The 21826-nt window shown below is 55.8% G+C and overlaps 1 protein-coding gene across 2 annotated transcripts in view; it reads left to right on the plus strand.

Moving 5' to 3' along the window:
- The window catches only part of LOC101944747 (angiopoietin-2-like), a 28992-nt gene that overhangs the window by 2254 nt on the left and 4912 nt on the right, over window positions 1-21826 (plus strand). The window contains exons 1-7 of one of the 2 annotated variants that reach the window (XM_005298372.5): window positions 6680-7274; window positions 14358-14513; window positions 15346-15467; window positions 17406-17638; window positions 18203-18327; window positions 19063-19164; window positions 20986-21152. In XM_005298372.5, coding sequence (XP_005298429.2) covers window positions 6969-7274; window positions 14358-14513; window positions 15346-15467; window positions 17406-17638; window positions 18203-18327; window positions 19063-19164; window positions 20986-21152 — 1211 coding nt within the window. In that variant the 5' untranslated portion in view covers window positions 6680-6968. Of the gene's footprint in view, window positions 1-6679; window positions 7275-14357; window positions 14514-15345; window positions 15468-17405; window positions 17639-18202; window positions 18328-19062; window positions 19165-20985; window positions 21153-21826 lie in introns of those variants that run through there. The other variant, XM_042853999.2, reaches the window with a different exon arrangement.

Consider the following 21826-nt stretch of genomic DNA (forward strand, 5'->3'; position numbering starts at 1 on the left):
CTAAGTAACACAGTCATGTCTCTTTGGTTCCAACAGCATCCGTGCCAGACACAGAACTCCAAGGAGCCCTGGCTCAGGACGGGCTGAACCTGCCTCGCTCTGTATTCACTCTGCTCTTACACAGGGATTTGTGAGCTGAGGCCTGACGTCTTTGTCAGCCATTCGGATTACACACATGGCAGACTGTGCCCACCTCTGCTCTCACTGTGCCTACTGCCTGGCAGACCCAGACCTGGAATGGGTGAACGGAATCTGCTCAGAAGCAGCCCGGGACTGGAACAGCACAGGGTATTGTAGGGCAAGGCTGAGGGGCACTGGCAGAGCTGTGGAGGAAGGGATCCAGGACTGGGATAGCCGGGCGATGGCGTGTAGAGGCTGAGGGACATTGGCAGAGCTGGGTGGGAACTCAGGGCTGCAGGGCAGAGGGTATTGCAGGGCAGGGTGAAGGGTCCATTGGCAGGGGAGCTGTGGGCCAGGCCTGGGCTGTGTGAGGGAACGTGCCTCTGCACGCTGGCTTGCCCTAACTAGGAACCTCTGCCCTTCACTTCCAGGAGCAGTAACAGCCCGAGACAAAGCAGTCAATGGGGAAAGTCTCCGGCTGCCTTCAGCTGGGGTTTGGATCAGGCTCTTGCAAACTAAAACACTCAGATGGGGGGAGGGAGGGGGCAGGTTCCTGCCTGGCTGTTGGGGGGATAAATAATAGCCTGGTGAGTAATTGCAGTGGTGACCGGAGCTGAGGGGCTTATAAGGAGCTGCCTGGCCGGGGGCTCATCCTGGTTGTGGCTGGCTGTAATTTCCTGGGCGCTGAACCGAGCAGTAGCTGTGCTAGGCTACGTGTTTACAGCCTCGCTTTGGTGCCGGGGCTCATTAAGAAATGTCCATTGTTTACGGGAAGTGTTGGCCTCCAAATCACGGGCTTGTGTGTTTGCAGAATGTTACTCATGGCAGGGAGAATGTGGAGGAAAAACAAGAGATTCTTCATCCCCCATCCAAGATTCCTCCTTGCCAAGTAGTTGGCTTCCTCCCTGTGTCGCCCCCCTTTCCCCCCAGCTCACACTGGCTGATTGGAGCAATGAGCAACCAAGTTCGAGAGGCCTTATTATAAACCACTTAATCGTAGGTGACTCAGTGCCCATTGATGGTGACCCTAAAGTGAGAGGAAGGATGATGCTGTGATTAAGGGACCTGCCTCCTGGGTCCCATTCCTGGCTGTGCCGCAGATTCTCTGTGTCATCCTGACGAAGTCACTGAGTCTCTCTAGTCTCTGTTCCCTGTCTGTCGAATGGGGGGATAAAGTGGTGGGACCATCCCTGGCAGTCTGGTCTTGGGGTGGTGCAGTCCCCAGGGATCCACTGGCGCGTCCCCAGGGAGAGCATCTGAACAAGCAGAAGATCCCTTGTGTACTGGTTAGCTCCCCAATGCACATTTCCGGTTTCTGCTCACTGGGTGCAGGGACAGTGCTGGCTCCCATCAATCTCTGGCGTTAGACAAACCACCACCGGGGGAACCCCCCCACCCACCGAACTCTGAACCAGGGCACAGGGCTGGGGGTTTACAGGGTTCCTCCCAGAAGCTTGCCCAAGCAGGTTCCGCAGCCCTGGGCTGGCTGCTCTGCATTCCTTCTCCTCAAACAGGACACACACGCGGGACTTGAACCGCAATTTGGCTTTCTGTGCCAGACCCAGATAGTCAAGAATAAGTGAAGCCAGGCTGAAGCACTGTCTCAGTGGGAGGTTATCAGAGAGGAAGCAGCCTCGCTGGTGGACACTTTTCTTTGCTCCTTGGAAAGCAGTCAAGACTTTTTTCCATTGCTGGGAGTTTGCCAGATAGTTTATTAATCTAAAGCAAAATAAACTGGAAGGGGACGGAGAATTGTAAATAAGCTTCACGCTGGCCTCTCAATTTGTAGGTGAGATATTTCACACCAAAGGTTTTGCACGTGCAAATCCTCAGCTTTGTGCATGCAAATGGAGTAGCGAGGCAGCTAACTACCCAATTTGTGCATGCAAACAACACAGACTAAAATCACCCTCCTCAACATTAATCCCCCATCTCATCCCCTTTAATTAGACCATTGTTCCTAAACTCCTCGTTGAATGTAGCATCTGTCTAATCTAGAATGTAAATGCATTGGGGCAGGGACTGTGCACCCGCTGCTTTGGACAGCATTGTCCCAAATACTACGTAAAAATGACAAATCCTTATTTCTGTGTGCACCAAAACCAGGGTGTCAAAAAGTCATGCCTGTGAGAACTCGAGCTTCAAAATCCCAATTGTGGCAGCTGTGTTTGGAAATCTGGCCTGGAAAGAACAAGAATGAGACAAAAAGATTATGTTTTTTTGGGGGGGGAGGGGGGTTGTTTTTTGAATGTTTTAATGGAGGGTGGATTTGCTTTGCATCTGTGTATGTTCTGGGGTGTGAGCGGTTCAGCTGTAGCAGAACAATGGCCCGTTCTGCAGGGAATTATCTCATGCGGGCACCAAACCAAGAACCTTCCCAGTTACTTGAATGAAGACAGAAAGAACAGGGGTTGGGTCAGGAGGGGAATTAAAACCACCTTTCCCTTTTCTGTCTGAAGCAGAGCCCATGCCAGCACTGGCTCTTCTAGGTATGTGGGTGCCCGCACTGTCCCCTCGTCCCTCCCCATCCACTGAACGTGCTGGTCCTGCACATGGGGCCGGGGCTCTCGCGGAAAGACTGGCACGGAGAGGACCAGCAGAGCTCCATACACACACAGGCCAGAGGTGCAGCTGGAGAGCGGGTGAAGGAGTTCCCTTGGAGTGAGCAGAGCTGTGTGCCTGGGAGTCTGGCCCAGACACTTGGGTAACACTTGGGAAGGACACAGCCACCCAGGAGGTTGGTACGTGGTGAGATGAGGCAGGAGCTCTTACAAGATGTTGCGTCCGGCAGGCTGGATTATTTAGTATCCCCTTTTAAAGCTATTTCTTTGCCCTTCCCTTGCACCTTCTGCTCCAGGATCTCAGAGCAGATCCTGTCACCCCTCTCTCTGATAGACAGGGAAACCGAAGTGGGAATGTGACTTGGCCCACATCTCATAGGGAACTTGCAGCAGAGACAGGAATAGAGCCCAAGTCTCTACTGTGCTTTAATCTCGGACCATTCCCCACCTCCCTCCTGTCTCTGAGTAGGTCCCCGTTAGTACACTGTGGGGAGCACTCACAGATCTGTTGTAACTGACAGCACCTGGGGATCCCAGTGACAGCTATGCACCATGCTCACCTGCTGGGCCAGCCACGAGCTCCCTGCCGGGCTGCGGCTAAGTCCCTGGGAACGATCGCACCATTCTGTTAGCAAGCATGCATCGCTGTCTACCATCACGGGGATGCTGGGGCCGTGCACCCCAGGTACACCCCAGCTTCAGCCTGCGACCTTGCATGTAATTAGCGGCCCCTAGTCAATGGGCGACTGCCCACGACTGGGGTCCCTTAAAGTTCTGAGCCTTGCTTTTGGAATACAAATTAGCCCAGTCCCTGAAGTTCCAGCTGCCCTTTCCATCTCTGCTAGATTCAACAACTGCACTTGTGTAATTATTTTGCTGTTTGGGGGGCAGGAAAAAACTACCCTGTCTCAGCTCTCGTTAGCAAATGTATGGGAGCAGCTCTCCTGACCAAGTCATTTGCCCGGCAAGGCGAGTGGTTTCCGTTCGAGGGGCTGCTTTAACAGCACCTTTCCAAGCCAGGGGCCACCTGGGCTGGCTCTCCAGTGCGGCACACGAGAGGCCAGGGAGGCCACAAGAATAGGACCATGGATCAGATACTGACATGCATTGGCTACGCGTTCTCTGCTGCCCACGCCGGGAGCGCTGCCATCCTGGGGCCTCACAGGCTGCGGCTGCTTAAGGCAGCCCCAGTGCGCGAACTTCCAGGTTTTCTCATCTGCCTGAGAATCATACAATCTGCGTCCTGTGCTCGAAGCAGTAGGGCAAGTTCCTACTGTATGAACCTGCAGGGAGGCCTATATATCAATTTCTGCAAGCCCTGAATTCAGATGAGGGATGTCTTTGTCCAGGTGTTTATTCACCTTCTCACTGTCCCACCGAGTGTGCCAACCTGTCCTACCTGGGTTTGTGCCAACTGCTTGGGACAGTCCCTGGGGCTTGGGCTTCCTCTTTTTGAAGAAACAAACTTTCCTTTTGGCAGCTGGCACAAGGTGCTACTAGGGGGTCCCAAGATGGGTGGATGTGGGAGCCCTTCTCCTACCTGGATTCAGGAAACAATCCTGTAGGCTGCTCCAGCCCGCGCTGGTATCAGGGACTGTCATTGTAGCTACAGCGACAGGAGTGGGTAGGTGGTATATTCATAGGCGCTTGAAACCTTCCCTTTGGGTTTTCCTCGGCTGAGATGCATGAGAAACAAATGCTGGCCCTGCGGAAATGTGGCTGAGGGCAGAGGTGCTGCGGGAGCCAGTTCTGCCAGGAGCTCCATGGAACTTCAGTAAATATTTACTGGAACAAGTATGTTACAAGTGACCCTTCCAAGCCGGAACAAACCCTGCAAACCTCACAGGCCTCTTGCACGGCGTGGGGCGAGTTTAGAAATGCTGCTGAGGACGGGTGGGCTGGGGACCTGGGTTCGAGTCTGACTTGGGTCATGAGTAGGCATGAATGAGCCAGTTTGGAAACTACGAGCCCAGTCCTGAAATGTCTGGGGCAGCATCTAGACAGCGACTGGAAATGACAGAATACCCCAAGGGAGCCATTCTTGGGAGATCCCCCCAGCCCAACTCTGCAGATGCGAGACATTTGGAGAATTGAACGACCAAGCATTTGGGAGCTCATCTGGACCACGCCCAGCCTCTGAATCTTTGGGGGTTCAGCCGCTGCTGGTCTCAAGTGCTATGGGATTGTTTGTAATCCCTGGAGAACCACCATCCCCAAGGCAGTCAGGGGGTCCCTAAAACAATCCCCCCTGGGGGGGTAGAGTGAGGGCAGGGCCTGGGGCAGAGCTGGGGGTCAAGCACCCCCCCCCCAGGCACATTGGAAAGTTGGTGCCTGTGCCCAGAGCCATGGTTTCCACAGGCCCTACCCTGCCTCAGCCGACAGTGATTTGACCCTCCCGTAATGCTCCCCAAACAGAAGACCTAACAGCAAACAGCAAGAACCTTGAGGGTCAACAAAGCATCTCCCTCATGCTTGGGGACGGGGTGGGGAGGCACCCAGGGTAATTGCTACAAGAAACACATGATTCTTTTCCAAACAATAGAATTTTATTGAGTAACAAAAACACTGCAAAACAATTCTGGGCAAATTAAAAGCAAACACATTAAACCCTTAAACGTATGGACCCGAGCTTAGCAGGGCAAAGAACATTTGCGTCCATTTTAGCTACACGTACAGCACCCGGGACTCTCCCAGTCGGTGTATGTGACGCTGTGGCTGTCCTGGATGTCCCCCAGTGTGGCGTGGGAGGGAGAGGGATGCGGCCCCTTGACTTGACCCTTGTACGAGTGGGGGACAGTTCTCAAGCCAAGACTTCCCCCTAGAGCCAGCTCAGTGTGACGAAGTGGGACTGTTCTTAATGTTTCCTCTGAATACTGTGTGTGTGCCTCAGTTTCCCCTATGCATTTCTTAAGTCTCCGGTGTGCATGAATGGCCGACAATCTGTATCCTAGCAACAAATGGCCAGGGCCCTTCCCCCCTTGCAAGGGAACAGCTAAAGGTGAACAATCAGGTGACCTCCTGGCTCAGGAAAAAGACAAAGGCGAGAAAGGAGGGGGTTTCAGTTTGCGGCTGGCTGGGGACGGGGAGTGAGTACAGACGGGGGTGTCTGCCTCGCTGGGCCCCAGAATGGACCCGGCGGAAAGATCTTGTTTTTTGTATCTACAAGCTCTGTTTTAGACCGTGTTCCTGTCATCTAATAAACCTCTCTTTTACTGGCTGGCTGAGAGTCACGTCTGACTGCGAAGTGTGGGTGCAGGACCCTCTGGCTTCCCCAGGACCCCGCCTGGGTGGATTCACTGTGGGAAGCGCATGGAGGGGTATATGCTGAATGCTCCCAGGAGAGACCCAGGAGGTGAAGCCGTGTGAGCTTCTTGCCCTGAAGACAGTCTGCTCCATGGAAGAGGAGGCTCCCCAAAGTCCTGACTGGCTTTGTGGGGAGCAATTCCAGAGCATCGCCCAGGGACTCCGTGACAAACAGCTCTTCACCATGGGAGCTGCAGCCAGACTGTGAGCGGCTCCCCTCTGAACCCACCAGGCAAAGTAGTTGGAGCTTCGCTCGTCTCTCCCAGCGGGGCAGGTTTTCCAGACCTTCCTGGCACATGTAACCCCCCTGTGACAGACCTGCCACTGACAAGCTGCCTGTGCGGGAGGGGGTGCCAGGGTTAGAAAGCGGGGTGCTGGGAAGCACTCTCTGGGGGGTGAGGCTGACTATTCTCCAAGCTCTGCCAGGCAAAGTGAGTCTGCAGAGAACAGCAGGAAGGAAGGAGGCGAGGCCAAGCGGCCGCCTGAGATAAACGGAAAGCCCCAGCGCCCCTGGCCTGGGCTGGGGGCTGACACACATTCTTGTGGCCTAATTATCTCCTCTGAGGGAGCTGGATTCCAAGGGACAAGGCATCCTCAAAGAGGGCTGGGACTGGGACGGGTTCCAGAGCCCCACAGGGGGCGGGAGAGGAGCTGGGGGGCGAGGGAGGGGAAAGGAGAGGGCTGAAAATAATAATAATAATAATAAAACTTCCTGCGGTTGTCAGGAGAACATGGGCCAGAGATATAGGAAGCAATCGAGGGCCTTTATCGTGGAAACACAGACTCAGGGAGCAGGATTCCTGGCCAGCTGCGCGCCCAGCCTCGGAGCTGTCAGACGCCACATGTCAGTAGCAGCAGCAGCGGAGCAGGGGGAGGACTGAGTGTCCCACACCAGGCAGCACAGAAGCAGGGAAACGTGTGTGCGTGTGAAGTTCAAACCAGACCCTTTCAGCTGGGTAGGAGTAAGCCCCCTGGAAGGTGAGGATGGGAGCTGGGGGAACCCTGCTGTGGTTAGTGGGGGCTGCATGGGCTGTGCTGGCTCTGGGACTTGGTTCCCACCTGAAAGGGAAGGACAGCCTTGAGAGACCTCAGCACCAGGTGCAGCATGGGCCCTGCAGCTACACCTTCCTGCTCCCAGAGCTTGGGGGCTGTTACCCCTCCGCCGCCGAATACCAGGTCTCCAACTCGCTGCAGAGAGATGCTCCGCCTGTGCCTGAGCCCAAGTGGCCAGCCAAGCGGCTCCAACAGCTGGAGAACGTCATGGAAAACAACACACAGTGGCTGCAGAAGGTAAGATCCGGTCAGGGCCCGCTTGGATCGCAGTGGTTCTTGTATAGATTGCAGCAGTGCCCACAGCACTTTCCAAACACAGGGCTTGGCCTGCAAACATGCAGCGTTGCCAACCTCCCTCTGGGCTCGGAGAGTCAAACGGGGCTCCCTCTGCCTCTTGCGTCAAGGGTGACCTCTTGCAGCTTGCTACCTTTCTGCTGATGATGCACGAGCCAGGCTAGGACCCAGCTCGCACTCCCCTAACTGCTGCCTTTGCAGCAGCAAAAGCGTCTTTGCGCAGTAATGTGGGTGGATGTGACACAAGGCTGCACTGTCACTTTTCTGACCGTAACCATGTGGCGCTGGCTTCCTCGAGAGGCTTTGGTCAAAGTCTGTGCCTGGGAACTGCTGTATAATTACTTTGTTAAAGGGACCAAACAGGCTTCTCGCCTTGACCCAGACAGTCTCAGCATTATTGCAGGTAAGTTACCCCTGTAGATGAGGAAAACAGTACAAGGGCTTGGATCATTTAAATGGGCAACTTCTTTATTGATCCTGGGAACCTAGCATCTCGCCTAATATTAAATACCCCTTTTAAACTGTTTAAAAGGTTAGATCTCTACTAGCCCCCTCCTGAGTGTGACATGCTTTCTGTCTCTGTTCTCAGACCCGTGTTCTGCTACTCAGCTGTGCCTGATGTTCTTTTACCGGCAGAGCCGGAGCGGAAAAATTCTTTTTCTGTTTTTCTTTCCAGTTATTTTAAAACCCAGGAAATCACAGTCACTTGGGTTCATAGGTCTCTCCTTTGCGAGCCGAGAGTTTGAGAGTGACTCTGGTACCAGTTACACTGGTGTAAATCAGGAATAACTCCACTTACACCGGCGAACTGAAGTAAAACCAGTTTAGAAGCAATGTCAGAATCGAGCCGCATGGGTGAAATCCTGATCCTTTTGTTACTATTTCTGCCACTGACTTCTCTGCTGCCAGGATTCACCCCGTGCCTGCAGGGTATATCGGGCTCCTTCCTAACCCATAAATACCAATTGCTTCGCATGCAGATACCAGCCAGGCAGCAGAGGGGTTGTTTCCTTCCTCTTTGTTCCCAGGCTGCTATGGGGGGCATGTGTCTAATTCAGACTACGTTACATCTCTTTCCAAAGACGACCTACGCAGGGCAGAACAAACTTCTTTGCACTCTACCAAAGCAATAAGCAAATAGTTGCACTAGGGGAGAATTTAATTAAAAATAAATCCCCCCAAATAAAAACCCCATCAGATCAAAGGCTGAGGGCATGTGAGCAGTACAGGGGAAAGTGTCGGAACGTGATTAATACCGAGCATTACAACGCCCTTGTGTTAATACATATTCCTGTGCACTCACTGGGATAGCATGTAGTGCAGCATTGAGAGCAATGCCGTTTGCTGTGCAGGGGTCTCTGGATGAGACCTTAGCTCCCAAGGTCCTGCCAGCTCAGCATGGTCTCTAAGGATTCCACGGGATGGGATTTGCCCCAGAATCCTTAGCTGTGTCACTTCTGTCCTATCCGGGGTCCGTTGTGGAGTTGTGGCTGAATTTTCGTGGTGCTGTGTGCAGAATATACTGCGTGTCGTTTGAGGACCCGTTGAAAGACAAGGGGCGGCAGCGACATAACCTGCAGGATTCTTGTGATTGTGCCATACGGAGGCACAGTCTGGGAAGCCGCAGCAGCTGACCCAGACTCCAGGCAGGCAGAAAACATGTGTCTGGGGTGAGGCAGCAGGGTTTTGTCTCTAGGAACTGGGGCGATTTAGTCATCAGTGCCGCTGAACCTGATCTGCATGGAAAAGTCCCCTTCTGTCTGCCAGCACCTTACAGGTTCCTAAGGCTGCTGCCCCCCCGGGGGCTCAGGTCTTGATCCTGCTTTTACAAACATGCCACACACTGAATGCGCAGGGAGGGCAGGGTGGACAGAGCCCGGTCTGGGTGGGAGAGGGTGCTCCCCAGGCCGTCCTGGCCCTCTGGCACTGCAGGGGTTAAATGGAGATGCACAGACTGTTAGGAAGTGGACTGGAAAACATTCTCCTCAGCTGTTTCCTTTCCCTGGACACCCAGATGTGTGTTTATTGCCCAAGAAGCCATGAATCATGTTGTCTGGGGCGGAAGGTAAACAGTGCTGATCTGGTTCCCTGCTGAGCGGGACCCAGCGCCGCGAGCGGAGCCAGGGGGCTGCTCCCAGGCACTCGTGTTTTCAGCCCTGCTGGGATCCAGCCACAGTTTCTCCTGCAGACTCATCGGGGAAGCAGGATTCCTCCAGGGCCAACTGGGAGCAGGGGGAGCCCAGCCAGAGGCGCTCTGCCACAGGTTGCTGGGAAAGGAGACACGGTCTGGTGAATTGTAAAGCCTTAACGCTGGTGGCTGAGCGAGGGGCAAGAGGAGGGAACAGCAAGAGGAATGCCAGGGGCTAGCTGGCTGCTCCGTACCAGGCCTCTCTCTGGTCGCTCGGACTCCAATCGTATAGCTGGGATCGTCACCGGGAGCAAGATGCCCTGGGCTGGTGGCTTCATCGCCTGCTAAAGCCCCACCCTGGGGCCTCTCCTTGAGAAGGCAGGTGCTGATGTTAGGGCCTGTCTCTCACCCCTGGGTGCTGAGCTGGACCGGCCATGTCAGCTGGACAGCAGAGGGGAAGCAGCAGCGAAAGTCCAGGTGTCTGGTATGGCCCACTCAGAAGTTCCCCTGCACTGACCTGCCAGCACCGCTGCCCTCAGTCTCCCATCCAAACGATGACCCGGGGAGAACCTGCTTCGCGTCACCGCCCAGGATGACTGCAAGCGGTGGGGGGGAAAGCAGCAATTAGGGCCCAGCTGATCCCAACGTGTGAGGCCCTGGTGCCAGCCTCCTCCTGACAGCCCCTGCTGCTGCGCTCCATGACCTGCTGATGGAATGTGGACACCCCGGGCGTACCGGGCGAGGGGCAGCTGGGGGTTCTCGGGCTCTCTGACAGCCAGTAGACACCACGGCAGATGCAAAATAGGATGGGCCGGTTCTGAGCCTCAGCAAAGTGCATCATCAACCTCGCCAGGAGTGTCTGGGGGACAGGGCTCCGTAATCGCTCAGCTGCAGCAGAAGGGAGCAAACTTCACTCCACCTGCTGGGCTCAAAGAGCCAAAGGCGGAAACCGCTTGGCACTGACGTTTCCCCGTGAGCCTCTGCTCAGTGTTTGCACATGAAGCTCAGACACGAGGCTGTCGGCTCTTCCCTGCAAACATTTCCCCCCCAAATCTCCCATTATTCTCCCTCCAAACCTCACACGAGGCGCTTCAAGCGTGGTCTAGGCCCCTCGGAGAGGGGGCTACCTACCTCCGGGAAGCAACGATGGATGGGCTTGTGGGTACAGCGGTGCATTGGGACTCTGGAGATCTGGGTTCACTTGCTGACTCTGCTTCAGGCTTCCTCGGTGACCTCAAGCAAATCGCTGAATCTCTCTAGGCCTCAGTGCCCCATCTGCAAAGTGAGGATAACTAACCGTTCCGTTCCGAGAGCTCCCCGGGGCAGGGGCTGGCTCTCACTGGTGTATATACGGCACTCAGCACAATGGGGCCCCAAGCACTGCCAAAATAAAGCTGTGTGTGCCCACAGAAGGGAGTTATAGGTTTTGTGCAAGGAGCCCAGGTTTGAAAATCAGGCGTCTTAGCAACACAGGTAGGGGTGGGGTTCCTTCTGCAAGTCAAAAAAGGCCCGGCAGAATTGTCTGTCACTCAGCGGTGGAGAGCCGTGACACCCTTGGTGCCAGGCTCATGCCCCTGGTGGTGCCACATGGGAACCGGAAGCCTCATTCTGTCAGGTGAGTTGGAACCTCTGGTCAAGGACAAAGGGACGGGGGATTTTACAGCTCATGCTGACGCTGCCGGCACTGCTGTATTGTGAATGACTCCGCTTGGCCATCGCTCACTCACAAGAACGAAGGTTTTCTGGCTGACCTGGGGCCTGTTCTTAGCTCTGCCACTGACTCAGCACATGACCTTGGCCAAGTCACTCAGCTAGTCTGTGCTGTGAAAGACGACCCTGCTGAGTTACAGTATCAAGCAGGCCTGGACAAGCCAGGTTTAACATCATGTCGCCTGGTCCTGGCCAGCTGACCCCGTGTTAACCATGACAGTCTGTCCCTCAGGCATCTCCTTCATTGACGGGGATCATGACCCTGATTCAATTCATTAACATCTGCAAAGTGCTTTCAGATCCTCCAGCGGACAGAGCCTGGTATTCCTGCCAGACACCCAGCTTCCTGTTTATAATCTGTTCTTTTGCTGAGACCCCCCGGGCGACTCTCCCCAAACAACCCCCACCCTGTAACTCCTTCCCGCTGCGACTCAGCCACCAGCACGTCAGGAATGGAATGCGAGAGGCCGCCTTGGGCCTGCTGTTATGGGATATGGCAGGGAAGCCCGTCAGACAACGCTTTCCAGCCATTTTGGCTTGGAAGTGGTCAAATCAGGGTGGTACCACTGGAGTTAAGTCCATGCTTTTTATTGACCAGCGCCCATTTCAGGGGGGGGGGGGGGGGTCGTTATCAACCCCACCCCCTTGTCAACAATCAGCTGGAATCTAGCAGGTTTTCTGATTTACTTTGCAATTTTGATCCGAATCGGCAGTTCCTGGCTGCTCAGGACCAAAACCCAGTGAGAGTTTTGCCCTTTCAGGATAGTCCCCGGTGGGTTCGCGTAACATCAAAGAGACCCAGATTTTAAAATAAAAGGGCTTTTGCAGAGTAGAAGGTGACCAGACAGCAAGTGTGAAAAATCGGGACGGGACGGGGGGGAATAGGAGCCTATATAAAAAAAGACCCAAAAATCGTGACTGTCCCTATAAAATCGGGACATCTGGTCTGCCTGGCTGAGTAACAGGCCTTGTGCCAGGGATATGGCAACCCGCTGGGGGAGGGGAATGAGAGTGGAGCCTCCAGGCGCATTTGCAGCTCAATGAGCCTGGCTTTGCCTGAGCAGTGTGGGCCTGTGTCTGGGAAGGACGGCGTGCGGTTAAGACACTGGCCTGGGCCTCAGTTCTTGGCTCTGCCAGATGGTAAGTGGGAGCCTGGTCAAGTCAGTTCTGTGCCCTTCTCCTCCCCTTTGTCTTGTCTAGTGAGACTGTGAGTCACGCGGAGCCAGGGCCTTTCTCTTGCTGAGTGCACGTGCAGTGCGCACCGCCAAGGGGCCCCGACTCAGGTGGGACTTCTGGGAACGAGTCAGAGGACTGAGGATTCAGTGGGCCAAGCCGTCCTTGCAATCAGCCCCAGCGTACTGCCTCACTCTTTAATTCCCCTAGAGATTCGACTGGTTCCTAAGGTCAGTATCATCCCAGTTTCCGATGGCCTGGTTCCTAGCCCTAGTTCTCAAGGACTTCTAGTTCCCTAATAAAAGAGAACACAACACTAAATACCAGCAGATGCTCTTTAAATAGCAGCAAGGGGCCGGGTCCTGCAGACATGTCCTGCTGGGAGGTGGTGTTTTACTACCATGAGCCTCAGGGCTTTGGCTAGAGAGCTGCCCATCTCTGATAACTGCCCCAGAAGGAGGCAAGGATCTGGGGGTCTGGGCCAGCAGCCTCTCTCCAGAACGTGTGAGCCTGGGTGTGAGCCGTCGGGAGGTACAGTGGGTGTGCCTGTCACAGCCGCTGCATACCCAGGATCAGTCTCTTTCTGAGGTAGGAAAGGTGCCTTGAAAACCTGCTCCCATCCTGCTTCACGAAGGAGAGAGGTTGCTGTGAGGGAGGGAATCACATTCATTCCAGACCTGAGAGTGTTGGAGGCGCTCCCAGAGTCACCGGGAATCCATCAGTGTTTATTAATGTACCCCCCTACCCTTTTTTTTAAATTTTCTTTTTAAAAATCTCTCTCCAAGTTAAACAAGTCACTGCAGAGCTGGGCCCGTCCTGCATCACTTCAGGATGGGCTCCATGGCACAGTGGAAGGATTAAATAAGTCCTTGTTTACATCTGTGTAACAGACGAAAGCAAAGCGATGCAGTGAAATGGGCCACTGGTACAGACACATGGCCCCTGCCCCGGAGAGCTCCCAGTCCAGGGAGGAAGTCTGCGTACTGCCATGGGAGGCACGCAGTGAACGGGTCTGAGCCCCTGCTCCGGAGCAGCGTGCCCCGTGCGCTCTCGGCTCGGGCATGCGAAGAGGAGCCAAGCGCAGGCGGGTGTGATGAGCTGAATTCCCTTCCTCACTCCCCCGTTACAATGGGAGGAAGTTTGGCAAATGCCCGTGGGGATGATGGTGTTTGTACATGGGCAGGGCACGTCATCGGCATACACAGTGCGGAGAGCAATATTTATGCAGCAAGGAGGCCCTGCGAGCGAAAAGCACACAGCCTTCGGGGGCAGGGGGTCAGTTACAAAACAATAGGCAGAAAGAAGCAAGCGGGGCTCGGTTCGCCCGTTCCCAGACTCTCATTTGTTTACCACTCGTCCCCTCCAGCACAAGGAACACAGGGAGAGAGAACGGTCTAGTGGTTAGAGCACAACCCAGTCCCAGCTCTGCCAGGCCCAGGGGGAGCATGACTGCAGGTGACCCCACTGCACGTCTCTGTACCTGTCTCCTTGGGGGGATCAGTAGCACTGCCTTGCCTTTCCGGGGGTGGGGGGCAGGTGAGGTTTAACCAAAGCGTGCGGAGCAGCTCAGACATGGGAGGCTGATATTATTAACCTGAGAACCTGACTCTGAGGTATGGTTCCTAGAGTTCATGTTGCATGTTTCACAGAAGGCATGTGGCTAAATATCATGGTGGTGGATGGACGGATGGATGGAGGTGTGTGCCGGGGGTCGGAGGGATGGACGGCTAGATACAGAAGTGTGGTTGGGGAAAGGGAGAAGGGAGTGCAGGGGTGGTCTGGCTGGCTGGCTAGAGAGACATGTAGGGGGATGGATAGATAGATGGGCAGGTAGGTAAGTAGGTATGCAACCAAGTCAGCGCATCAAGCTGCAGCTACAGCATGGCCTTTATCTACCAGTGTAACACCGTTACCTATTGACGACGCACTGTGTAAACCCCCCCGTTCCATTCCCACTGCTGAGGGAAGTAGTCGTTTCCCACACAACCCCTTCTTTGCCTGTTTTTTGTTCCCAGCTGGAGAGCTACATCCAGGAGAATGTGAAAATGGAGCTTGCCGAGATCCAGTTCCACACGGTGCAGAACCACACCGCTGCCATATTGGAGATCGGGAGCAACCTCCTGAGCCAGACGGCTGAGCAGACCCGCAAGCTCACCGACGTGGAGACGCAGGTAACTGCTGGCTGGGCTGTCTCCCGAGCTGTCCCCCAGGCGCCGAGCCCTGGAGTCGTTGCGTGTGACTCCACGGACTGGAACAAGATTGCATTCATAGACCCCCAGGCTGGGCTTGGTTCCCCGCTCACGGCAGAGAATGTTCCGCTGCATCTCGCTAGTCTCTGTGCATTGGGATTTGTATTTTTTGCTGGAGATCTTTATAAGAAACAGAGGGGAATTAGAAGCCACCTCCGGTGAAGACACCTAAATGACAAGTGCACCACTGAAGCTGCTGTGATTTCAAACAGCTTCTCCCTGATCCTCAAAGCTGTAGAAGGTGCACTCCAGCTTTCAGAGGACTGAGGCTGGACACTTCAGAATTGCTCAGCATCTTGCATGCATGTTGCATCCTGGGCTCTTGTGAAAATCTGGCCTTTTGTTTTGGTGCCTACATGGGAGCTGAGCGCTCTGGGAAATCTATAGAGCCCTGCAAATCTGTGGCTATCCGCTGTATATCCGTGGATATCCGCATGTGGATACCCATGGACCATGTTTGCGGATTGGAGGCAAATGCAAATTTTGTATCTGTGCAGGGGTCTAGAAATCCAGCCCCGACGGTGGGTGGTGAGCCCTTGCAAATCTGCCCCCTACTGCACTGAGGGCTCTACCGGGACAGGAAACCCCAATCCCCAGAGTCTTCCTCCCCGCCCAAACTTAGGCCAAAATCCATTTCCCCATGCAGCCTGCTCCTCCTGCTGCTGGACTTCGGAGCATGTTTCCCAAACCCACATCCCCTCGGATCCCATCCCTTCTTGACCATCCCAGTCTGGTTTCTCCCCCCTCCCCGCAGGTTCTCAATCAGACCTCAAGGCTGGAGATCCAGCTGCTGGAGAACTCTCTGTCCACTAACAAGCTGGAGAAACTGCTGCTGCTGCAGACCCAGGAAATAAACAAGCTCCAGGAGAAGAACAGGTAAAATCCCTTCTCTGGGTCGGGCTGTGAGACTGCGGGGATCCAGCTGTCTCTACCACACAGAATAGAAACAGGACAACCCAGCGTGGTCTGGGACTTAGCAGCGTCTCTAGGGCCAGATCCCCAGCTGGCGTCAAGCCACACCACTCCAATGACGTCACCTTCCAGGTGAGGATCTGGCCCAGAGGACTTGACAAAAGTTGTGGGTTTCAGGGAACTCTTTGGCATTTCATGGAACATTTCCCCCTTTCATTTCAAATATTTTTCATGGCAAATTCAGTAAAATCTCATTTTAAGCTCCTATATTGCTAATTAACTGGCAGCCTGGGTTGTGATCATAATAAACACCCCTGTTTGGATGAAATTCTTGCTCTGGCTTACAGAATAACCAATAAAAATACAATAAAATACAAAAGTCACTGCAGCTCACGGGAACTTTTGTTTTGCAAAATGGATCCCAGACTCCAGAGCTTTGGAGTTCTCCTCTTGCCCAGAACCTACCTTTCCAGAAGTGGTTCTAAGCGTCTCCAGGCAAGCGCCCTGCTCCCTTTCCTGGAGTGCGGCGTAGGGAGGTGGGCGACTGTGTGTCTGAAACTCAGGCAGCTGCTGCCTGCACCGACTGTAAAGAAACACGCAGTGTAGTTGTAGCCCTGTTGCTCCCAGGATATTGGAGAGACAAGGAGGGCGAGGGAATGTCTTTTATTGGCCCATCTGCTGTTGGTGAGAGAGACAAGTTTATTACAACAATCTGTAACCCCCCTAACCCCCCTTTTTGTCCTATGACTGCAGAGGTGTTAATCGGCACTCCACCTTGAACGCTCCCTAGAATATGTGCTAACAATCTGTTCCACCTGCATTTAGCTGTGCCGCTTGCTCGGAGCATCTTTCCCAGTCCTACAGAAGAGCTCTGCGCGGCTCCAAAGCTTGGCTCTCTCCCCAGTAGGAGTTGGTCCAATACAAGATATTCCCTCCCCCATCTTGTCTTGTAAATAAATAGGTTGTTGCCCCCACTATTAGGGTGATTAACAGACGCAGAGGGGGCCGGCCGGCTTAGGGCGCCTGCTTGGAGAGGGACGGCTCCGCACTGCACATCCCAGAACTGCGAAGGGCTTGTGTCAAAGGCCCCCAGTGCGGGTGCCGTGAATGGACTGAGCTCCAGTGAGATCCCCACTGACTGGAGGTGACCACCCGGCTTATGCTTCTGGGAACATTCTCCCTTGTCAATCCTCCCTGCAGCTAAGGCCCCGGCACCGGAGCTGGGAGAGACTGCCGGGGAGCCAGCCAACCAGCTCTGGCTGGGAGAGGGGCCTCTGCTAGACCAGGGACTTGTCATTAAAGGGTTTATGGCTCTTCCCCACCCCCCTCGCCCCGGCGGCAGGCGGCCTGTCCCCAGCTCATTGCATTTGGGAAGGACGCTGAGCGCTGTGCTTGGGCCGACAGCTTCATAGAGGCACAGCTTGAAAACGCGTCCCCTAAAAGCTCAGAACACAGGAGGCCGATTCAGGAAAAGCTGGGGTGTGGAGTTTGAAAAAGACACCCTGCCTTTGGAAAGTGTGGGGCTGGCAGCGCTGTGCTAGTGGGGGCCGAAAGCCAGAGCCCCAGAGCCGTGCCTCCCTGGGGACTGCAGCAGGCAGTGGGCAGGATCTGTCTGTCTGGTCCTCATCTGCCCTGTACCGCGGTATCTGGGCTCCTTCCGGTCTCTAGTGTGTTTCTCCTTACAGACCCCCTCTGAGGTAAGGCTGGGCAATTATCCCCTTGTGTAGATGTGAACAGAGGCACAGAAACTAAGTGACCCAACCAAGGTCACACCGGGAGTCTGGCAAAGCCAGGAGGGGAAGCCAGGGCTCCCAGGCCCCAGCCCAGGCTGGGCCACCCCTCCTTGGCTCCCTCTCTCTGAGGCTCCTCTTAATCCCCCCCTTCTCGGCCCCCTGCCCCCAGCTTTCTGGAGAAGAAAGTCCTGGACGTGGAAGGCAAACACGAGGAGGAGCTGCAAGGGATCAAAGCCGAGAAGCTGGAGATGCAGAGCCTGCTGTCCAAGCAAACCCAGCTCATCCGGGAACTGGAGCAGCACCTCGCCACAGCCTCAGCCAACAACACGGTGCTGCAGAGACAGCAGGCGTCTCTCATGGACACAGTGCACCAGCTCCTAAGCCTGGTCTCTCAGTGCAACCGTCAGTACTGCAGGGCGTGGGGGGGGGGGCTGGGAGTGGCTGCTCGGGAGTCGGGCCCAAGCAATGGCCCAGCGCACTTGGTGCAAGACAGGGGGAGTGTTGGGAGAGCTGCTCCCCGACTCTCAAGCTGCCCCACCCCACTTTAATTTGAAGAGCCTCGGGGCTGCTCTAATTTGGAGGGTTGGCTCTGCTCCCTGTGGGACCCTGGGCATAGCCTTATCGCCACCAGGCCCCATCCCGTCCCAGCAGGCCCCCTATGCTGGGGTTGGAGGGCTGGCGTAGGAGACGCCGGGCTGGGTTTACACCTGTTGAGAATTCCCTCCTCCCGTGGGTTCCCGGCAGATTCTGGGCCACTGGCTCCACTCAGGCGGCTGGAGCAGAGTGCGCTGTCAGTGTGGTTGGGACCGTGCGGCGTGAGCTGCTAATCGGAGGTGCACAAGGAGCAAGGTCCCATGGCAGCAGAGCCACAGGGAGGGGGGACAGTGGGGTCAGTCTTCCTGGGCAGCGTCTGGAATTGAAGCAGCGGGGGGAAGAGCTGAGTGTCCCCTTGTCTGCTCCACCCAGAAATCTCCCCGGCCCCGCAGGGGGAGCAGAAGGTGTTCCGGGACTGCGGGGGCGCGTACAAATCGGGCCTCACTGCCAGCGGAGTCTACACCCTGCGCTTCCCCAACTCCACAGCCACCACCAGGGTAAGTCTCCAGCCTGGCACCATTCAGCTGAGTCGGGCCCCCTCCCCAGCCCCCGGCAGACTTGGCCCAGGGTCCGGGATATGCGAGCACATGGCTGCTGGCAGAGCCCCCACCTTGATGTAGCTTATTGACACCCACTAGGAGGGGCCAGTGGCAGAGGGCGGGGAGTGGGGTAAAGCAGAGAGAGGCGGGGAGTCAGGACTCCTGGTTTCTGGTCCCACCTCTGGGGGACGGGGGGTGGCTAGTGTCTGGAGCCGGGCAATGGGATTCTTGTTCTTCCCTCAGCTCTGCCACTGCTTCACTGTCTGGCCTTGGGCAAATCGCTTCAGCTCTGCACCGCCACGTCTGCAAACGGGGTCTGCTAGTTGGCTGGGTTAACGAGTGCAGGCAAAGTGTGTCGAGCACCTGGGGGGCGATGTGTCGGAGAGGGGCTGAGCATTCGCATTCCTGAGATGCAGACGAGTATCCCCAGCCCTGAAAAATGGCACTTGTCAAACCAAAACAACCCTCGCCCATCACATCCACCCACCCCACTGGCCCGCTCTGCCTCTCACGGACACCACAGTGGGGATGGTTACTAGCCAGGGCCAGGCCTGGGGATCACAGCCGAGCCCCTGCTTTGGATACGAGGCCCTCGCGCTCTGACGTGGGGCCCTTGCGCTCTGGCGTGGGCCACGCCCGCTCGTGGGGCTGTGCTGTATGTGTCCAGTCGTGGTCATCCTGTCCCGTTCACAGGCATTCTGCGACATGGAGACCAGTGGGGGAGGCTGGACTGTCATCCAGCACCGGAAGGACGGTTCCGTGGACTTCCACCGCACCTGGAAGGAATACAAACACGTAAGGCTTCCCCGTCCTGTCGGCAGCCAGCGCCGCCCCGGTGAGGCCGTGGTGTGGGACCCCCGGCATTTCCTCACACTGGGGCAGGAAGAGCTTCCCGTGGAGGCTAGGAATAGCCAGCCACTCCCAGGGGCGAAGGGCCCTCGCTTCCCCACCCGGAGCCCCCGGCCGCCCTACACACGTGGGAAGGAAGAAGAGGAGCAGAGGTTACTGCCTTATTGTTCAGGGCATGTGGTGAAGGCCGTGGCTCTGGGTGTATGGGAGGCCGCAAACAGGAACCTAGCGATGGGGGAAGGGATGGAGAGCGGGGCCGCCCCTGCACCACAAGGAGGGAGCTGAGGTTGCCCCCCGCTGCAGGGTCAGGGCTATTTTCACTGGGGTGTTGTGATGTAAAGACGGAGAGGCGCTCAGATACTGTGGTAACGGGCACAGAAGTCCCATAGACAGAGAGAGGCCATGACCTGGAGATTCTGTGCCACCAGCATTCCTGAATCAAAGCAGGCCAGGCCCTGCTTTCCACGGACGGCCCAGGGTCCGAGGGGGTGTCAAATGTAGATGCCCAAATTGCTAACTGGTCAAGGGAGGGAGGGTTCCCCCCCGGATACCAGGGGTGGCTCCTCTGCTGGGAGTTGGTTGCATGGGCTGTATGGAAGGGAACATCTGGATCCATACCCTTGGTGTTTGGAAAGACCCCAGCTGCTCCAAGTGAGTCCCGAATTGCAGGGCTTCTTCCATGTGGCGGGACAGTTTTAGAAGGTGATATCTCAGCCAGTCCCCCGAAATCCATCCCCAGGACCTGCCCACTGAAGTCTGCAGAGATGCACCGTGCATGGATTTGGCTCTGTGAGCCCCATGGGCAAGTGGCGACATGGTGAAGTGTCTGGTGCACACACGCACACACACTCTCCACCATCTGAAACACTCCCGTGGAAAAGCTATCTGTGCAGATGCTGGGAAAAGATCTCAGATCCTGGATGTGGTTTCAGCTCATTCCCCTGTGAGTCGTGTGGCTGGCCCTGGAAAGTGGTTTTGTAGCCACAGCGCTGGGAGAGGGGGTGTGGGTGTGGATCTGGTGTAGGGGAGATTCTGTGTCTCGTCCAAGAAATGGCCTGGTTCCATACATGGCAGGAGCAGGAGTGCAGGGGGCTCTGAAACTCCTTCCCCTCATACACTGGCTCAGCCTGTGGTGTTGTGCGGTGCCCTGGTTGGCCTTTCTCAGGCTGCAATGTGATGGAGGGGATGTATCTGGGCACAGCAGGGGTAACCAAGGCAATTGACTTGTGGGCTCTCCAGAGAAGTTACTGGTCAATGAACCATTGTCTGGATTCATTCAGAATTCCAAAGCCCAGCACAGAGCTCCCTGGACCGCGCCTGGATCAGCCACGCGCACTGTTGTGGGGCTGATAGAGCGAATGACGTGCCGCAAAACCTGCTTCCTTCCGGGTTCCTTCTTTCAGCCCATCGTGGGCACCTCTTGGCCTTTGCCTGGCTGCACTGAACACTGCGGTGCCACCCACGGGCTTTGTTTTTGGAAAGCCGTTCTAACCAGATCCAGATGCCAGAGCCTGAGGCGTCTCAGAGGCCCAGAAGTGGGATCTTAATCCCCACAGTGACGCTCTAGTTACAAAGCTACCATTGTACGTACAATTCCCCCAGAGCAGAGCAGAGCTGGCCCCTTCCACCACAGAAATCACAAAGCACTGGGGACTCTGCTTTCTCGGGTAGCAGCCACTAAGCGCGAAGCCAGGTGAGCCCCAGTGCCGCCGGCTGGTTCTTGGCAGCCCCCTCCTGCTTCATTGGGTTTCTGGTCTTTCCACGCAGGGCTTTGGGTCCCCATCTGGAGAACACTGGCTGGGAAATGACTTCATCCACCGGCTCACTGCTCAGGGCTCCTATTCCCTCCGAATCCAGCTCCGGGACTGGGACAGCAACGAGGCCTACTCCCTGTACGGGCATTTCCACCTGGGCAGCGAGGAGCAGCTCTATCGGTGAGTCTCGCTTCGCCCAGCTTGCAACGTCGCGATTTGGGCCCGAAGGATGACCCCGCCCCGCCCACGATGGCAATCAAGCCCTTGCCAAATACACTAGGCCCACCTGGGCCTGGAGAGCCAGGATCAGCCTCTGGGTCTCCTGAAGGGGGGTGGGGAGTTAATTCCCGCTCACTCTCATCCCACACAGCAGAGTCCAGAGAGATTTCATGGGCACAGCACGTGCCATGGAGAATCCCCTGCCTTTCCCATGCTGCAGCAGAAGCTCCCCTTGCATTGTGCATGAGCCAGCTGCTGCCTCAGCACCCCCTTGTGGCCTGAGGTTGCTCTGCAGGTGCCCGGCCTCAGTTTCCCCACTTCTCAGGACTCTGTCAATCAAGCTCTTCTCTCATTCGGCACCCCTCCCCCCTGGGGGCTAGATTGATTATCATTATCAAATCATTCCCCAAATATAGTTCTCGAATCTGCGGCAAGTCCAGACACGCAGGCTTCCCTGCTGGGGTCTCTCAGGCCTTCCCTGCCCAGAGCCTTTCCCTGAAGACGCAGCGTTCCCTCCTGCCCGCCATTCCCTGCCGTGGCAGCCTCTGCACTCCAGCTTCGCTCCTGTTGTCTCTCCCTGAACATCCCCCTTCCTCTGCCGCTTCCTGCTGCTCTTGGGAGGAAAATCAGCTCTT

The sequence above is a fragment of the Chrysemys picta genome, chromosome 23, assembly GCF_011386835.1.
Source record: "Chrysemys picta bellii isolate R12L10 chromosome 23, ASM1138683v2, whole genome shotgun sequence".
Lineage (NCBI taxonomy): Eukaryota > Metazoa > Chordata > Testudines > Emydidae > Chrysemys > Chrysemys picta.